Source organism: Eptatretus burgeri, chromosome 4 (genome assembly GCF_056783735.1).
Source record: "Eptatretus burgeri isolate ZD-2024b chromosome 4, Ebu_testis_v1, whole genome shotgun sequence".
Taxonomy (NCBI): Eukaryota; Metazoa; Chordata; class Myxini; order Myxiniformes; family Myxinidae; genus Eptatretus; species Eptatretus burgeri.
Genome location: NC_140964.1, coordinates 16,823,167 through 16,839,069, shown reverse-complemented (window position 1 = coordinate 16,839,069; position 15,903 = coordinate 16,823,167). Strand labels below are relative to the sequence as shown.

The 15,903-nt window shown below is 44.2% G+C and overlaps 1 protein-coding gene across 3 annotated transcripts; it reads right to left on the bottom strand.

Annotated features, from left to right (window-relative positions):
- Window positions 1-211: 211 nt before the first annotated feature.
- On the bottom strand, window positions 212-14,817 carry LOC147027545 (coatomer subunit zeta-1-like). Of its 3 annotated transcripts, none has more exons than XM_085877032.1 (7): window positions 14,486-14,704; window positions 14,156-14,224; window positions 13,931-14,012; window positions 13,711-13,802; window positions 3,335-3,390; window positions 2,029-2,106; window positions 212-514 (listed from the first exon to the last, which is right to left on the bottom strand). In XM_085877032.1, the coding sequence occupies exons 1-7, from the start codon at window positions 14,582-14,584 to the stop codon at window positions 439-441; spliced, it is 552 nt and encodes a 183-aa protein (XP_085733158.1). In that variant the 5' UTR covers window positions 14,585-14,704; the 3' UTR covers window positions 212-438. The 3 variants fall into 3 exon arrangements, with proteins under 3 accessions (XP_085733158.1, XP_085733160.1, XP_085733161.1); XM_085877034.1 differs by having other exon boundaries at window positions 215-514; window positions 14,537-14,599; XM_085877035.1 differs by having other exon boundaries at window positions 230-514; window positions 14,681-14,817.
- Window positions 14,818-15,903: the final 1,086 nt, after the last annotated feature.

Sequence of the window (15,903 nt, the reverse complement as noted above, 5' to 3'; positions counted from 1 at the left end):
TCCCCTCCTCCCTCCTTCCTAGCTCTCCCCTCTCTCTCTCTCCACTCTCCCTCTTTTCTCTCTCCCCCTGCCTTGGATTCTCTTTCCCTCCCCAGTTTTCCTTCCCTTCCATCTCTCTCCCTCCCCCCCCCCCCACACTCATATTCCTGTCAGCGAAACAACAGGATAATATATAATAAATTTACTAGTATATAATAAAATGATCTATATGCAGAACACTAAGTCATGGTAAATTCTGTATGCAGAGTCCACCCCCATCAGTGTGACCACTCATTTTCATAAATGCCAAGGTGAGCCAATGAAAAAAGCCAAGAATTCACAAGGTTTCGGAAAAGTGATGATAATAGAAAACCTATTCGCCAAGAAAACCTATTGAAACCCAAGACGCCAAGGTGAACAACGAATAGCCAAGATCTTGTGAAAAAAGCCAAGGAGTGGTCACACTGACCCCCATATATTTACCTTTAAACCAACACGCTGAGTCACCTCCTGAGGGTCACTTTCCAGAATCACACTGGCATGACAATGGAGGATGGGGTGGGGCGGAATGGGTTAATATACAAATCTTACTTCGTATTGTTGTCCATCAAAAAAGGTTTCACAAAATTCCACAACAGGTATAAATACAATGAAAAAAAAAATAAATCACTCACAGAGCGACACTTGGCAAAACGAACAGGTGGTGTAGTAGAAAAATCATGCACATATACAAGCATCACATTTGGCATTTCTGTTCTGCAGGGCTTTCTGATCAAATCTGCCCGATTGGCCATTTGAAAATCCAAATTTTGAAAAAATTTGAAGAAAAAAAAGAAAACTTCAAAAAAATTTGAGGTCACAGCTGGCTGAAATTCTTGAAGCACAAGTGAACATCCCAGACAGAGAACCAAGGGGAGATGCGGTCACCATTGATGGCTCAGCACTTATCAATGCCCTACCTCCACGCACTTCAAAGATATTTGACGACTATGCTAAAGAAGACATCATCCCAAAGGTGGAATCCTATGGTGCCAGGTACGAGAGGGTGGACGTAGTGTTTGATGTGCACAAGAAGTCAAGTCTGAAGTCCGAGGCAAGGTCGAAAAGAGGGCAAGGAATCAGAAGAAGAGTGACAGGTACCAATAAGACCCCAAGTAACTGGAGAAGCTTTCTTCGAGATGACACCAACAAGACTGAGCTGTTTCACTTCCTTGCGGAAAAGATGTGTGAAGCACAGACGACAAGCACAGTCATCGTCACAAAAGGAGAAGATGTCATTCGCAACACAAGGAAGTCACTGGATGCTGTGTCTCCATGTTGTCATGAAGAAGCTGACACTCGAATATTTGTACAGCCAGGGATGCAACGACGGATGGTAGCAAGTCCATTATCATTAAGGCTCATGACACAGACGTACTAGTCATAGCAATATCTGTACTGCCATCCTTACAGGAACTAGGTCTTGAGAACATGTGGATTGCCTTTGAACTGAATAGTTTTTGGCCCTATCTCTCAATGGTGAAGAATCGCTTAAAAATTTTTTAGATCCACATCCAGATTTGGATCTTCACCAAAATTAAGCATTGTTGTCCTTGGCCGGTCACCTACAAACACAAAAAATTTCAGAACGGTTGCTTGAAAACTGTGTGACAAGCAGACAGACAAATGCAACAGACCAACATACTTGGCAAAAAAAATTTTGGCCAAGTTATAAATACCAGTGGGGAAAAAATACGATTAAAAGAAAATTGAATACAATTCCACACTTATGACTATGACACACACACACACACACACACACACACACACACACACACACACACACACACACACACACACACACACACACACACACACACACACACACACACACACACACACACACACACACACACACACACACACACACACTGACCTTTTCTTCAAAGTGACCATCCACAAAAAACCACCAATGAATACAGATTGGTATCATGGCAGCATGAGTACGTAGAGAGACCAAAAGATGAAAATAAACACCATTTTACTCAACGCAATTCCTGACAAACCTACCCGCCATCCACTATCTCATCAACAGCCAAGAAAACTCCGGCCATGTTGTCCAACATTGTCCTTTTCTCGACATTCTTCCTAGAAGAAGGCAAGGAATTAGGCGGAGGCAAGCATCAGGTGACACGTCAACCTATGGTTAAAGAAAACGTAAAAATGTGATGCTTAAATTGGACAACATTATGAAACTGTGTTTGATTAAGGCCGTCCAGGGATGCTTGTTGAGCCCGTGGTTTGAGGTGTACTGCAAGGCCTGATAGAAATCTTTCAAATTTTAGCTTGAAAGACATTTTTCTGTGACCAAAGATGAGACACAGTTACTTTTTTTCTGTATGCAGAGTCAAGGCTCATGTAAGAGTGGGAGCCCAGGACACAACAGAAAAAAAAAAGGAACAGAAGAGAGGGGAAACACCAATAGCCAAGGGAATGAGTGGTTGGAGAGGACACATGATGGACAAATCTGTGCATTATTCACATATGCGATGGTTAAACAAATCGATTCCAATGTCAATGTTGAAATTATTTTTTGGAAAGCCTTTTACTGCAGAGTATACCGACTACATTAGACCTGAGCATTAACAATCTCTATTAAAGGAACTCTGCATGAGGACTCATACTTTTGTCATAAACAAGTTCAACAGTGCCACCTCCACCCGACGCCCACGCCCCACCCTTTCCCCTCCAAAAAATTGGGAAACACATTCAATGCACTATTAAAGATTAACTTGACACCGCTCATCCATGTCAACCTCCACCACAGTTGTCTCAGAACGAGTCGATTCGTCACACGGTTACGGATTGATTAACCCCATGATGGGGCCATACAAAAATTATGTAACGCTTTTTTTTCTTTTTTCAGGAGGCATGCACCATGCGTGCTGAAAGGCTTGGTTTAAACCTTACGAATCATTTTTATTCGACATATGATTAGTTTTTTTGGGTCCCTCATCGTGATTAACACCCGACCCAAACAAAGCCAATGAAAATGTGACACAACACACCCGGGCAGTGTATAATCCGCAGAGGCCGACAGACCTGATGCCTTTGGCCCACCAGAAAACCAAGATGGCGGCCATATAATTTTATCTCGGTGCCATGGTGGCTGGTGTCAAGCGAACAATGTGGGTGTGTTCCGGCAGCTGTCCGACCAATGGATGCACATTTCAAAAATCGACCCAAAACAAGAACCACGCGGAGCTTTTGCAGACCTGCGACATGTCGCAGGTAAAAATCAGAAACTAATTTTGTTCGTAACTCAATTCAGTGCTTAAAAAAAAATTTTAAAAGATGAATTTTCAAAAGGCCTCACCTGAGCATTTGACTAAGGGAATCGAAAAGGCAGTTGAGTACAGCCATGAGCATGAGCTGAGGTTGAAGGGGAAACCGGAGAGAGGGGAAATACATATCAGTGCACAGAACACCCATCACAATGTAAATTCTGAAATTGCTGCACAAAGCTACAAATTATGCCAACACATCACCTCTAAACTGGGAGGCATCACCTCTAAACTAGCACTCGAGCCTTTGCAGACTGAGATTTAAAGTCTATGGTCACGAAGAGACGAAAGCAGAGATGTTGATCTCAATTTCGCCCTTGTTGTGGGCTCATCAGGACCACATAATAATGATTGTTTATTCATGACCATGTTGAAGTTCCTTGGAAGGGAGGTCTAAATTTATGTACATGACATCAGCATCGTGTCATACAGTTAGTGTGCTTCTTTGGTTGAACATATTGTTGTGGTTACCAGATTCGCAAACCACCATTCAGGTCCCTTAGGTGAGGTATCTCGGTAAGTACATGTGTAGTTAGGCCCAAACCCGTTGTCTAGTGGGAATACGTCATTTATACGTGCTGCGACTCTTCAGGATAGCCGTTTTTCTTTTACTATCTTTATTTTGGACCAACCGCCATGATCACAACCACAACATCAACCACCGACCCCAACCACCGCTTCACCACAACCGCCACGACCTTCACGCACACCTCACAACCGTAGCATCGCCACCGTTCTTGCCCCGCTGTGGGTACCGGTGTTGGACTCATGCAGAACGCGCGTCGAACAGCGTGTACAAAATCACGGATTTTCTGCTTCAAAAACGGATCAAAAACGACACACGCCCACTTTTTGCCGTCCAATCGGTGAGCGAGGGGCGATTTGGCCCCGCCCCCAGGGCGATCGATATATGCAAATTTGTGGATCAAAAAGCCTTCACGCCCACTTTTTCTCGGGCCAATGGGGAGCGAGGTGAAAGGTCAAAGGGAGGGGGTCAAAGGCGAAGTTACGGGGGGATAAAAGGACGGTGTTCGTGAGTCAGGAGAGGAACGAGAGAGTCAGCAGAACGAGGGTCGGAGAGTCGCAGTCAGAAGAGAGAACGAGTCGGAGTCAGCAGAACGAGGGTCGCAAGAGAGAACGAGGGAGAGTCAGCAGAACGAGAACGGAGAGTCAAGAAGAGGAGAGTCGGAAGCAGAGGGTCAAGACTTCGCGGGCGGTGGAGCTGCTCGTCGTGTGCGTTGGAGTCGGAACGGAGGGGACGGAGCTGTGGAAAGGCGGCGACACCAGACGAGGGGGTGCTCGCGTCGTGCAGGAAGCTGCACCCGAGGGAGGCCGACAGCGCGACCTGGCCGAGGTGGAGACGCTCGTCGCATATAATAAAGATCCTCTATACCCCGAGCATCAGCAACCCCCTCCTGTTTCCCCCCGCGCTGAGATAGTGCGACCAAGGGGGCCCCGTTCCCACCCCCTGCCAGGCACTGTCCACGAGGCCCGCGGGTTGCGGGGCCATCGCCGCTCCGCGTCTCATCACCAGACGGGTAGGCCCGACCCGGTCTCGGCCCCAGGCCTACCTCATTCTTGGGGTATTTCTTTTCCTTGGTTTTGGGTATGTGTTGTCGGCGCCGTCTGTGAAGTAGAATTGTATAAGTGTTGCCGTGTGCTCGGTAGTCGGTATTAGCTCTGCACTGTGTTTTCACTTTTATGTTTGCTTTTTGTGTAAATGGAATTGTGTTTTCTTTTTTGTGTGCATTTGGTGGAATTGTATTTGTGTGCTTTCCGTTCGTCGCGAATAAATGTGCTTTATTGTTGAACTGTTCTCCCGCTTCGCTTCGTCTTTTCCTCCATTGAATCCCCATCTTGCTTCACGTAAAGGGTTGGTAGTGGGCTGAATACGCCCGATAATTAATCGAACCGTCGAGGTCGACGATAACACCGCTCGGTTATTCTGATAGTACGGAACGGGTCGCTTAAGTGGCCCGTGTCCGAAGTCGACCTGCGGCGAGGTGCGATCGCCCGGTCTACCCTCCGCGTGGGTACTTAGGTAGTTCGAATTTGGCGAGCAACCCTATCCCACGCGGGGGCTGATTGGCTCGATCGCGGTGAGACCGAAAGGTCCACCCGTGACTGGTTCCCGGCGTTAGTCCGAGAGGGTCACGACTGGATTGTCCGTCCGGTGGGCGACGTGCCGCGATTCGAGTTACGTGGCCGTCGCACGCCGGCGGGCGCGAAGACCGCAACAATATATATGCATGCTTTCACAAAGTCGTGGCCAAAAATATTGGCACCCTTGCACTTTTTTCAAATAACTCACAATTTTCGTGAAAAATAAGTTGAAATTGGCAAAAGTATTTGGTCTCCACAATTATTTATTTCACCGTTAACATTACAGAGCCTTTGTTTTTGATTCAAAACCAAATATATCCTTTTAAATCAGAAGATAAAAAGAAATGGCATTGATGAAATTATTGACACCCTCGACAATATTGGGTAGCACAAGCATAGGATAAAATAACTGCAGTGAAGCGCTTCCTGTAGCCATGAATGAGCTTCCTCTCTACTGGTAGTTTGACCCACTCCTCTTATGCAAACTGCTCCAGTTCTCCCAGATTTGAAAGGTGCCTTCTCCCAACTGCTGTTTTCATATCTCCCCACAGGTATTCAATGGGATTTTGATCTGAACTCATTGCTGGCCACTTCAGTACAGTCCAGCATTTTGTCTTAAACCATTCCTGGGTGCTTTTTGAAGTTTGTTTGGGGTCATTGTCCTGCTGCAAGACCCATGACCTTCGACGGAGACCCAGCTTTCTGACACTGGGTTGAACATTGCGCTCCAAAATTCCTTGGTAGTCTCCTGATTTCATAATGCCATGCACACATTCAAGACACCCAGTGCCAGAGACAGCACAGCAACCCCAAAACATCACTGAACCTCCTACATGTTTTATTGTCGGGAAGGTGTTCTTTTCTTTGAAGGATTCATTTTGTTTTCTGTAAACAGAGATGATGTGCTTTACCAAAAAGCTCTAATTTGGTCTCATCTGTCCACAGGACATTCTCGCAGAAGTATGTTGGCTTATTCAGGTGTGTTTTGGTGAACTCCAGTCTGGCTTTCGTATGTATCTCTCTCAGCAGTGAGGCCCTCCTGGGTCCCCTCCCATACAGCCCCTTTTCATCGAGTTAGCGACGGATGGTGCGAGTTGAAACTGTCGTACCTCATACCTTGTCGTTCAAGCTGAAAGTCAGCTTGTATCTGTTTGGTAGTTGATCGAGGTGCTTTCTCCACCATTCGAACAATCCTTCGCTGCAATCTTCGATCAAGTGTCATGGGCCTTAAACTTCCTGATAACATTGCTCATGGTGGATACCGGAACATCAAGCTCTCTGGAGATGGACTTGTGGCCTTCAGATTGCCCATGCTTTGCTACAATCTTGTGTCTGACCTCCTCAGTCAATTCTCTGGTTTTCTTTCTTTTCTCCATGCTCGTTGTGGTACATACAGCGACACAAAACAGTAGAATGACTCCTTTTCTCTATTCAAACTGGTTGAATGAGTGATTTTTATATTACAGGCACCTGCAACTCACCACAGTCGAGTTCAATTCCAAAGTCAAGGAGAATCACCTGCTTGAAATCTAATTATTTGTAACAACTTCTGAAAGGTGCCAATAATATGGTACGGGCCATTTTAGGATTTCTGTGTGGAATAAGCTAAGATTTCGTAAATTATTTTTCGCTTTTTTGTTTTGTTCCACTGCAAACCAAAGAAATACATTTGTACATTCCAAAATATTTTTTCATTTCAACAATTTTCTGGAAAAAAATTAGTGCATTATTTGAAAAAAAGTGCAAGGGTGCCAATATTTTTGGCCATGACTGTATGACAAGGATGGCTGTCTGTTAGCTGTTGTGCTGATTGGCTGTGTGAGGCTCGGTGCAATGTGATCGACTTCTGGAAAGATAATCGCATGGGCTTTGTGGATGACACAAAGCTTGGAGGTAAGGTGGATAGCAGAGGGGGTGGTGAACAGATACAAGAGAGTATTGATACTTGTATGTATTGGGCAAAAGACTGGCAGAGGGAATTTTACCTGAGAAAGTGTAAGGTGTTGGGGATGGGAAAGAACAATGAAAATACAGATTCCAGGATGCAAGGGGTAATTTTGGAGCGTGTCACACAGGAGAAGGATCTGGGGGTGGTAATAGATATGGGAGGTGAGCAGGCAGCACAGTGCCAGGCAGCTTGAGGTGAAGCAAATAGGGTTTTAGGCTGTATAAGGAGGGGAATCATTTATAAATCAATAGAGGTAGTGTTAACATTGTACAGGAATTTAGTGAGGGCCAGATCTAGAATATTGTGTGCAGTTTTGGTCACCACAGGTCCGGAAGGACATAGATGCCAAAGAGAAGGTTCAGCGTAGGGCTACTTGATCGATTCCAGGCCTAGCTCGACTCAGTTATGAGGAGCGGTTGAAGGAGACAGGGCTTTATTCACTCGAAAGGAGGCGGTTGCGAGGAGATATGATAGAGATGCTTAAGATAATGAAAGGTATAGATAAAATAAGTGCAGATGAATTATTCAACAAAGTAGACAGTGACAGAACCAGGGGCCATAGTCTGAGAGGAAATAAGAGGAGAGTTAAGATGCTAGTAAGGCAGGGGACTTTCACTGAGAGAGTAGTTTATGCATTGAATGGTCTCCCTGGAAAGATGGTGGCAGCAGAAAAAGGAGATAAGTTTAAATTATAATTAGATAGGTACCTGGAAGTTATGGAGATAGTGTTGCGAATCTGGAAGCCATGAACACTCAACATACAGGTCCTATAGCTCAGTTATTTCGATAAGTAAATGTGGGCAGATAGCTCCCCGTCCGTTGTTTAATGGGTAATTAAATGTTCATGCGCTGCGGAGTTATTTTAATAGTCAGGGTTTTCTTTTATTTTTACACCACCAACATCAACTGCAACAACAGCAGCATCACCCTCACCTTCACCTCGCTCTGACCGACGCCATGGCCTAAGTGCGTGTCGGCACGTACGTGGGCAGAGTCCAATGTGCCAGGCGGGGTTTCTTTGGGGTATTGAATCTTGGATTTCGCTCCAAATACGGGCATGGCGCCCCTCTCAGCCAATCGGAGGGGTGCAAGCGAGATTGCCGTCGAGCAGCCAATGAGAGGGCCACGCCTGAACGTACAGTGAGAGAGGGAAAGAAAGGAAAGGAGAGCGGAGGATAAGTGCGGCGGATCTGCTGGACAAGGAAAAAGAGGAGTGTTCTGGTTGTCGGGACGAGCGCTGAGGAAGAGTTTTGGTTGTAAGGACGAGCGCTGAACGGAGCTCTGGGTTCTTCCATCGATCTCGCTGGCGCCTGGTTCTATCATCGCCTCTCGCTGGCCTGGTTCGCTCGTGTCAGCCAAACCACACAAGGTGGACAGGTCCATGTCCTTCTGGATATCTGTGTGTGTGTGTCTGTCGGTGGGCCTGTCTTTGAGTAGTAAATTGTTAAGTGCCTTCGCTGTACATTATTTGCCTTGCATCTCTTATTAGTCGTGATAACTCTTCCCTTACGTGCTTCCCTCTTTCCCCACGTACTGTTAATAAATACCCTATTTGTTAAATGTATCAGCTCGTTTTTGCGTTTCCTTTATTGGTTTAACACGGTGCGTGTTGGGGAATTGGAAAGACCGTTTTTGCCATGGTGGTGTGCATTTGGGACCTACAGAAGCTCGGTGACCATCCGCTCGGGTCACGCACGGGTCGAGCGCGCATACGGCTCGTCCCGTACGAGTGCCGTCGAGGGTGTGAATACTCGGTAGCTCGCCACGTGGTCTCGAGGTATTTTGAAGTTTGGCAAATAACCCTGTACCACGTGGTGGAATTATTGACGATTCACGGTCCGGTAAGGGACCCGTACCCTCGGAGTTTTCCAAAAGGTACGATCTAAATTCCGGGTGTTCGGCAGAGTCGACCCTACTGCTCCACCTAGCGGTCGTGATCGCAGCCGATCCCCAGAGGGGTATGGGGATGTTGATAAGACTTTGTGGTAGTTTGAGTACTGATGGGTGATTGTGTACGGAGTGCTGTTAGTGGGGGTCTTGTTAAGGGGGGTTGTGTGGTTGATGTGTGTTTTTAACCAAGCCCATACCACCTCTCCGAGGGGAGGAAAAAAAAAACCCTGACAAAAAAAAACAAACCAAAAAAAATACTATTTTTTTTTCTTTCATTCATTAAAAACGTTTTTTTTTTTGCATTTTATTATTGGATCTTGGGTTGGTGTGGTGTTTGCGCAGGCATGATGGGCTGAATGGCCTCCACCTGTGTTGGATTTCCTTCTTGTTGTCTGCTGTTGTTGCTTATTAAAAGCTGATATTCAAAATCTGATTCCATATTTGACGATTGAAGGCCTAATATAAATAATTGTCAAAATCTCGAATGAAATAGGATATAAATGAGGAAAAAGCGATTTTTCCAACCCGATACGATGAAATAATACGCTCGTGGAAGGTGAGGCAAAATGGCTCCAAAATGCATTTTTTCACTCTTTTAAAAGGTAATTATTGTACATCTGATTACATATTTTTATATGTTTAACGTATAAATACAACATGGAATCACAGTTTGTTTATAAACAGTGCATTAAGATACGACCTGACTGACAGGATGATCTTGAGGTATGCACACTTGCCTCTAAACTGTCCAGCCTGGGTTTGAATCCTGACCCAGATATAAAATGTCATCCTGGTGTTTCACAGGCTGGGTAAATCATCAATGCGTGTGCCATACCTACGATGAACGTTAAACTGGACGTCCTGTCTTCGACATTAGTTTATGGATGTTAAAGATCCCCATGGTGTCCTTCATGAAAAATTGGCGAGCATTTGCCGGCACCATGGCCAAGTTACAAATTCCTGCCCAAACTACTGCTGGGAAGGCAATGGCAAACCACCAAATGTATAACCCTTGCTCAGGAAGCTGATTCGGTGGCACAGGCGCTCAGTAACGAGTATGGTACAGTACATGAAATCTGAGAAATAAAAGTAACAACTGAATAACGAATGCGAAAAAAACAAAAGGAAAAGGAAATCAAAACTTCTTAAAAAGGATGGAGCACAGACATATAGAGAGGGGAGGGGAGAGAAAGAGACAGGAGGGGAAAGAGGGGAGGGAGAGAGAAGTCGGAAAAGATGGTGGGGGGGGGAGGGGGTGAGGGAGGATCGGGAAGGGAAGGAAAGTTTCCTTTTGTATCCATCCTGTCCACCCCATTGTTTGTCCAATTCTCCCTTTATTTTGTTGTTAAACTCTACTCTTGGTATCCACCCCTACCCATGCTACTGTTCCTTTTGTCCTGTTCCGTTTGGTGTTGAAGCTCTTCCACGAGTATACAACAACAAAAAAATTTTCAGGTTGGCAACCGTTGCACAGACCTGATGGGCCGAACGATCTATCTATCTATCTATATCTCTATCTCTATCTCTATCTCTATCTCTATCTCTATCTCTGTTGAAGTTCCTTGGAAGGGAAGTCATCGATTATATATTGTGAACTGTGGTGTCTGTCCATGTGTTTGTCTGTCTCCCATTTACGGCGGCCGCTTCTCACGCTGCATTGAAAATCTGAACATTCAATTTTTAAATGACAAGAGAACAGGCATGAATAATGTTGATGCCAAATATTATTTTGCAAGCAAGATATTTTGCCCTCTTCTTAGACAAATCCAACCTCTTCCACCTTATGTTGCACCACCATTTTGTGGTGGGCGGTATAAGTAGCGCAGCGCTTTGGTTCCGAGCAAAACCAAGAGTGCAACACAATTGACCTTTCTGAAGTCCATGAAATATTATTTAAATTGATAAATTAACTTAAACCTTTCCTGTCATTGAGGATGGTTACTCTTGCTAGCTTTTCCTGTCACTTGGGACGGGTGCTCTTTCTGTTACGTGTCGACCTCAGGGCAAGGTGAGCTGATGCACCGATAATCCTGAGGGCATCACGGCAGAAATGAAAGGACAAACTAGAAGGGCATTCGGGAGAGCGCATACATCCGCCACGCATTGCCTGATCCATGAGAACACATCGGGTCCAATACATTTTTGAAACATCATGCTATGTAATCGTTTTTGGCCCTATCTCTCAATGGTGAAGAATCACTTCAAAAATTGAATAATTCTCTTATCCAGATCCGGATTCGGATCTTCACCAAAATTGAATCAATTCTTCCTTGTCACACACCAAACATATCCACCAAGTTTAGTCCGAATCCGTCAACAACTTTTTGAGAAATCATGCCAAACATAATTTTTGGCCCGATATCTCAATGGTGAAGAATCACTTAAAAAATTATTGTAGTCAGATCCGGATGCAGATCTTCACCAAAATCTAATCAGTTCATCCTTGTCACACACCCAACCTGTCCACAAAATTTCGTCCGGATCCGTCCCAAACGTTTTGAGATATCCTGCACACAAACAAACAAACAAGCAGTCATAGACTGGTACTTACGAAATCGTCAACTTGACCTCTGACCTTGTCTAATAAAAGCTGTCTCTCGAGAAGGTAGCGACGCAAACCAGAAGTTTCTACGATGATTCTGCACCAAATCATCAAAAATCGAATGTTTTGGATGTTTGACCTCACTGCGACCTTGACATTTGACCGATTTTGACCAAAATCTAATCAGCGCGAGCCATCACCCTCCCGAATCATGTGGTGTAATTTGACATTCGTAGCTTCTTCCGTTCTCGAATTATCTGTACCAAACCATCAAAAATCGAATATTTGACCTCACTGAGACCTTGAACTTTGACTGATTTCGACCAAAATCTAATCAGCACTAGCCATCACCCTCCTGAATCACGTGGTGTAATTTGACATTGGTTGCTTCTTCCGTTCGAGTTATTGTGCCTACAAATAAACAAACAAACAAACAAGCAGTCATAGACTGGTACTTACGAAATCGTCAACTTGACCTCTGACCTTATCTAATAAAAGCTGTTTCTCGAGAAGGTAGCGAGGCAAACCAGAAGTTTCTATGATGATTCTGTACCAAACCATCAAAAAATCGAATGTTTGACCTCACTGTGACCTTGACCGTTGACCGATTTTGACCAAAATCTAATCAGCGCGAGCCATCATCCTCCTGAATCACGTGGTGTAATTTGATATTGGTCGCTTCTTCCATTCTCGAGTTATCTGTACCATACCATCAAAAATCGAATATTTGACCTCACTGTGACCTTGACCTTTGACCGATTTTGACCAAAATCTAATCAGCACGAGCCATCACCCTCCTGAATCACGTGGTGTAATTTGACATTGGTAGTTTCTTCCGTTCTCGAGTTATCGTGCCTACAAACAAACAAACACACACAAACAGATGACGGAAGTCATCAATATACTTACGAAATCTTTAGATTTCGTAAGTAACAAGACAAAGATGTCGTGCAGAGCACGATACTGACAAAATCCACACCCCCCCTCTCCAAAGGTTGCCATGGATACATCAAATTGTCCATTTCAATCAAATTAAAATTGACAATCTTCATCAAAGCTCAGGTCAATCGGAGGAAAATTAAATATTTTTCAGATTGAAATTGATGATTTTATAAGTTTGACCTTGTGTTTACCTTTGACCTTAAAAGTAGTTGGTTTCCCAATTTAGTGACGTAATATGCAAATCTTGTTCAAATTTCAAGTCAATGGGATAAAAAATGACGATTTTAGAAATTTGACCTTTGACCTCAAAATCAAGAAGCTTCTCAGTTGAGACTACCTCGACAACTTGGTAAAGTTTCACGACAATCAGTTTCGAATTGTGATGTGTAGGTTATAAACAGACAGACAGACAGACATAGACAGAATAACAAAATCGACTGACCAATATACTTGAAAAATCTTCGATTCTGCAACTAACAAGACGACGTCGTGCAGAGCACGACATCTGCAAAATGTATGAAAAAAAATTTGACCTCAAAAATAATTGGCTGGGTGAATTCAATGACCAAACGTGCAACTCCTCTTCAAATTTCAAGTGCATCGGATGAAAATTGACAACTTTAGAAATTCGGCCGATATTGACCTCAAAAATAATTGACTGGTTGAAATCAGTGACCTGAAATAAAAATCCTCTTCAAATTTCAAGTCTATGGGATGAAAATTGAGGATTTTAGAAATCTCACCCAAGTTGTTGACTTTCGGCCTACGTTTACCTTTTGACCTCAAAAACAATAGCCTTCTTGCTTATGTCAAACTCTACCATGCGGTGACGTTTCATGAAGATCGGTTTTAAATTGTGATGTGTAGGCGACACAGACAGACAGACAGACAGACAGACAGAGACAGACAGACAGACAGAATAACAAAATCGACAAACCAACATAGTTGAAAAATCTTTGATTTAGCAGGTAACAGAAGCAGACCTCATTTTCTTGCGAGCTCCCAACAACGTAGAAATAAAGGTCAACACTGCATTTGTAGACAATGGTGAAACCATCCAACAAGGCAATTTCACCTGCAACACATCGCAGCAGGGATAAAGAACACAAAACCACGAAATCAATTAATTAATCACTTTCAAAAATGCTCTCCAATAAAATCAACGTGTTTCAGATCCAGCAAACAGGGTCGTTGACACGTTACCATCAGAACGGTAAGTTTTGTTGAAAATGTTCTTCTCGAATACTCGCTCCTCCTTGCCAATGGGATGGATGTCCTCATAGTACTGCACAAAGGTAGAACAACATAACTTAGAGGTGTAAGAGATTTTGAAAGATGAAAAATGAGGGTCACATTTTCTAATTTAAAGTGGTTACTCATTGAATTACCTGCAATGTGCAGTTTTACAGAAGTTCGAAAAACATCTACCTTTGAAAATAACCTTTCTCCATCGTTGTCCAGGATCAGAATTGCCTTAACGGTGTGCAAACTCGGAGCCTGCAATGAAGTGTAACGCAACGAAGTGACACACCAATCAACGTTAGCATGACGTGTGTGTGCGTGTGTGTATATATATATATATATATATATATATATATATATATATATATATATATATATATATATATATATATATATATATATATATATATATATACATATATACATATCTCTCTCTCTCTCCCCCCCCTCCCCCCTCTCCCTCTCTAGTATTGTTGTTAACATGGTCAGGGAATATGTTCAGTGATTAACAGGTACCGGTGCAAAGCGTTGACCCAGGGGTATCCCAAGATCCTGGACCCTTACGACCTTTTCTGCAGTGGGAGGTTTGGTGCTTCCCTGGAAGCGTCTGCACATTTCTTCCTCGATACGGAAAGCATGACATCGTGGTCGGGACCACTTACCGCATAAGATCCACTATTTCCACGATACAGTTCATCCGACGACGCTTACCAGGCTCCGTGCGTCCATCTTTGCGCACTGCCGACGTGGAAGCCTTGGTGTTCAAGGAGAACCTCGAGGGGCGTGTCCGGTGAGATGATTGTGGGCGTGTCCGGTGAGATGATTGTGGGTATGTCCACTGTGACGTGGCTCATTGTGACGTGGGGAGTCAACGCCGACTGGTAAATTATCGCCAGGTGCGAATACTCCTTCGATCGTCCATCTTGAAACGGGTTTTCATTCCTCAACCAAATACACGACGCCATGATGATGCTCGTTCCCCTTATCGCTCGGAGCAAATTTAATGCGAATTCTCAAGTTGTCCGAGGTCGAACCGTTGATCATTTCGCTCCTCCATTGGTGTGCTTCTTCTTCTTCTTCTTTCCAATGCAACATGAAGCATCATTGGCTAATGGTGCAGTTGTGCCTCCAACGCAATGCTCTCTGCGGGTTAAGAAAGGAATTTATTCATGGTGCCGGCGATAGCTCTCCTACCCTACGCGAAAGACACCGTGGGATCTTGACGTCAAGCAACAAATGCTGGCAGATGGGACGTCCCGTTTAACGTCCATTCGAGCAACGGCACACACCTTCATTCCTCACCCTGAAGGTAGGACATGCAATGACAACGTTCATCTCCAGCTCGGCTTGCTGTAGTCGTTTTGACGAATAAATATTGGAAGCGTTCAAGCCAAAGGTACTTCCTGAGTGTTGTAAACATGATCTACAACTCCTCGGTAATGGCTCCGTTACGGATCGCTGTCTCTGCGAAACCGTTTTATACCATTTACTAAGCACAGGAAAGACCATCCAGACCCTCCGACCACCTGTACTCATGAGATGCCAAACAATTAGACCATTGGTTGGATGACCGATGGTGATGACACAATTAGGTGGATTTCGCGAACAGCCAGAAAAACGAATTGTCCAGCAAGTGATGAAAGACTGCAATCCAATTGATAGGAACGACACGGTGCTGACAAGCAAGCAATGTTTGGAAATATCAGCTTAATTGTACCTTCACTGGGTGTAAGGATTCTTACCTCCTCCACCACCCTAGGTGGACCGACTGAGGCTGTTTTCACCTTGTTTGGCTGTGTCTGAGCATGATATCTCAAAAAGTTACACATGGATTCAGACGAAAGTTGGTGGACAGGTGCGGTGTGTTACAAGGACGAATTGTTTAGATTTTGTGAAGATCCGGATCCCAGAATTTTTTAAAAGTTATTCTTCAC

Excerpts from the sequence above, each read along its gene's own strand:
- LOC147027545 (XM_085877032.1), bottom strand. The coding sequence starts at position 14,584 with ATGTGCAGACGCTTCCAGGGAAGCACCAAACCTCCCACTGCAGAAAAG. Across the intron at positions 14,013-14,155 it reads GAGAAAGGTTATTTTCAAAG|TACTATGAGGACATCCATCC; the intron begins GTAGATGTTTTT and ends ACCTTTGTGCAG. Across the intron at positions 2,107-3,334 it reads TCCCTTAGTCAAATGCTCAG|GAAGAATGTCGAGAAAAGGA; the intron begins GTGAGGCCTTTT and ends GCCTTCTTCTAG.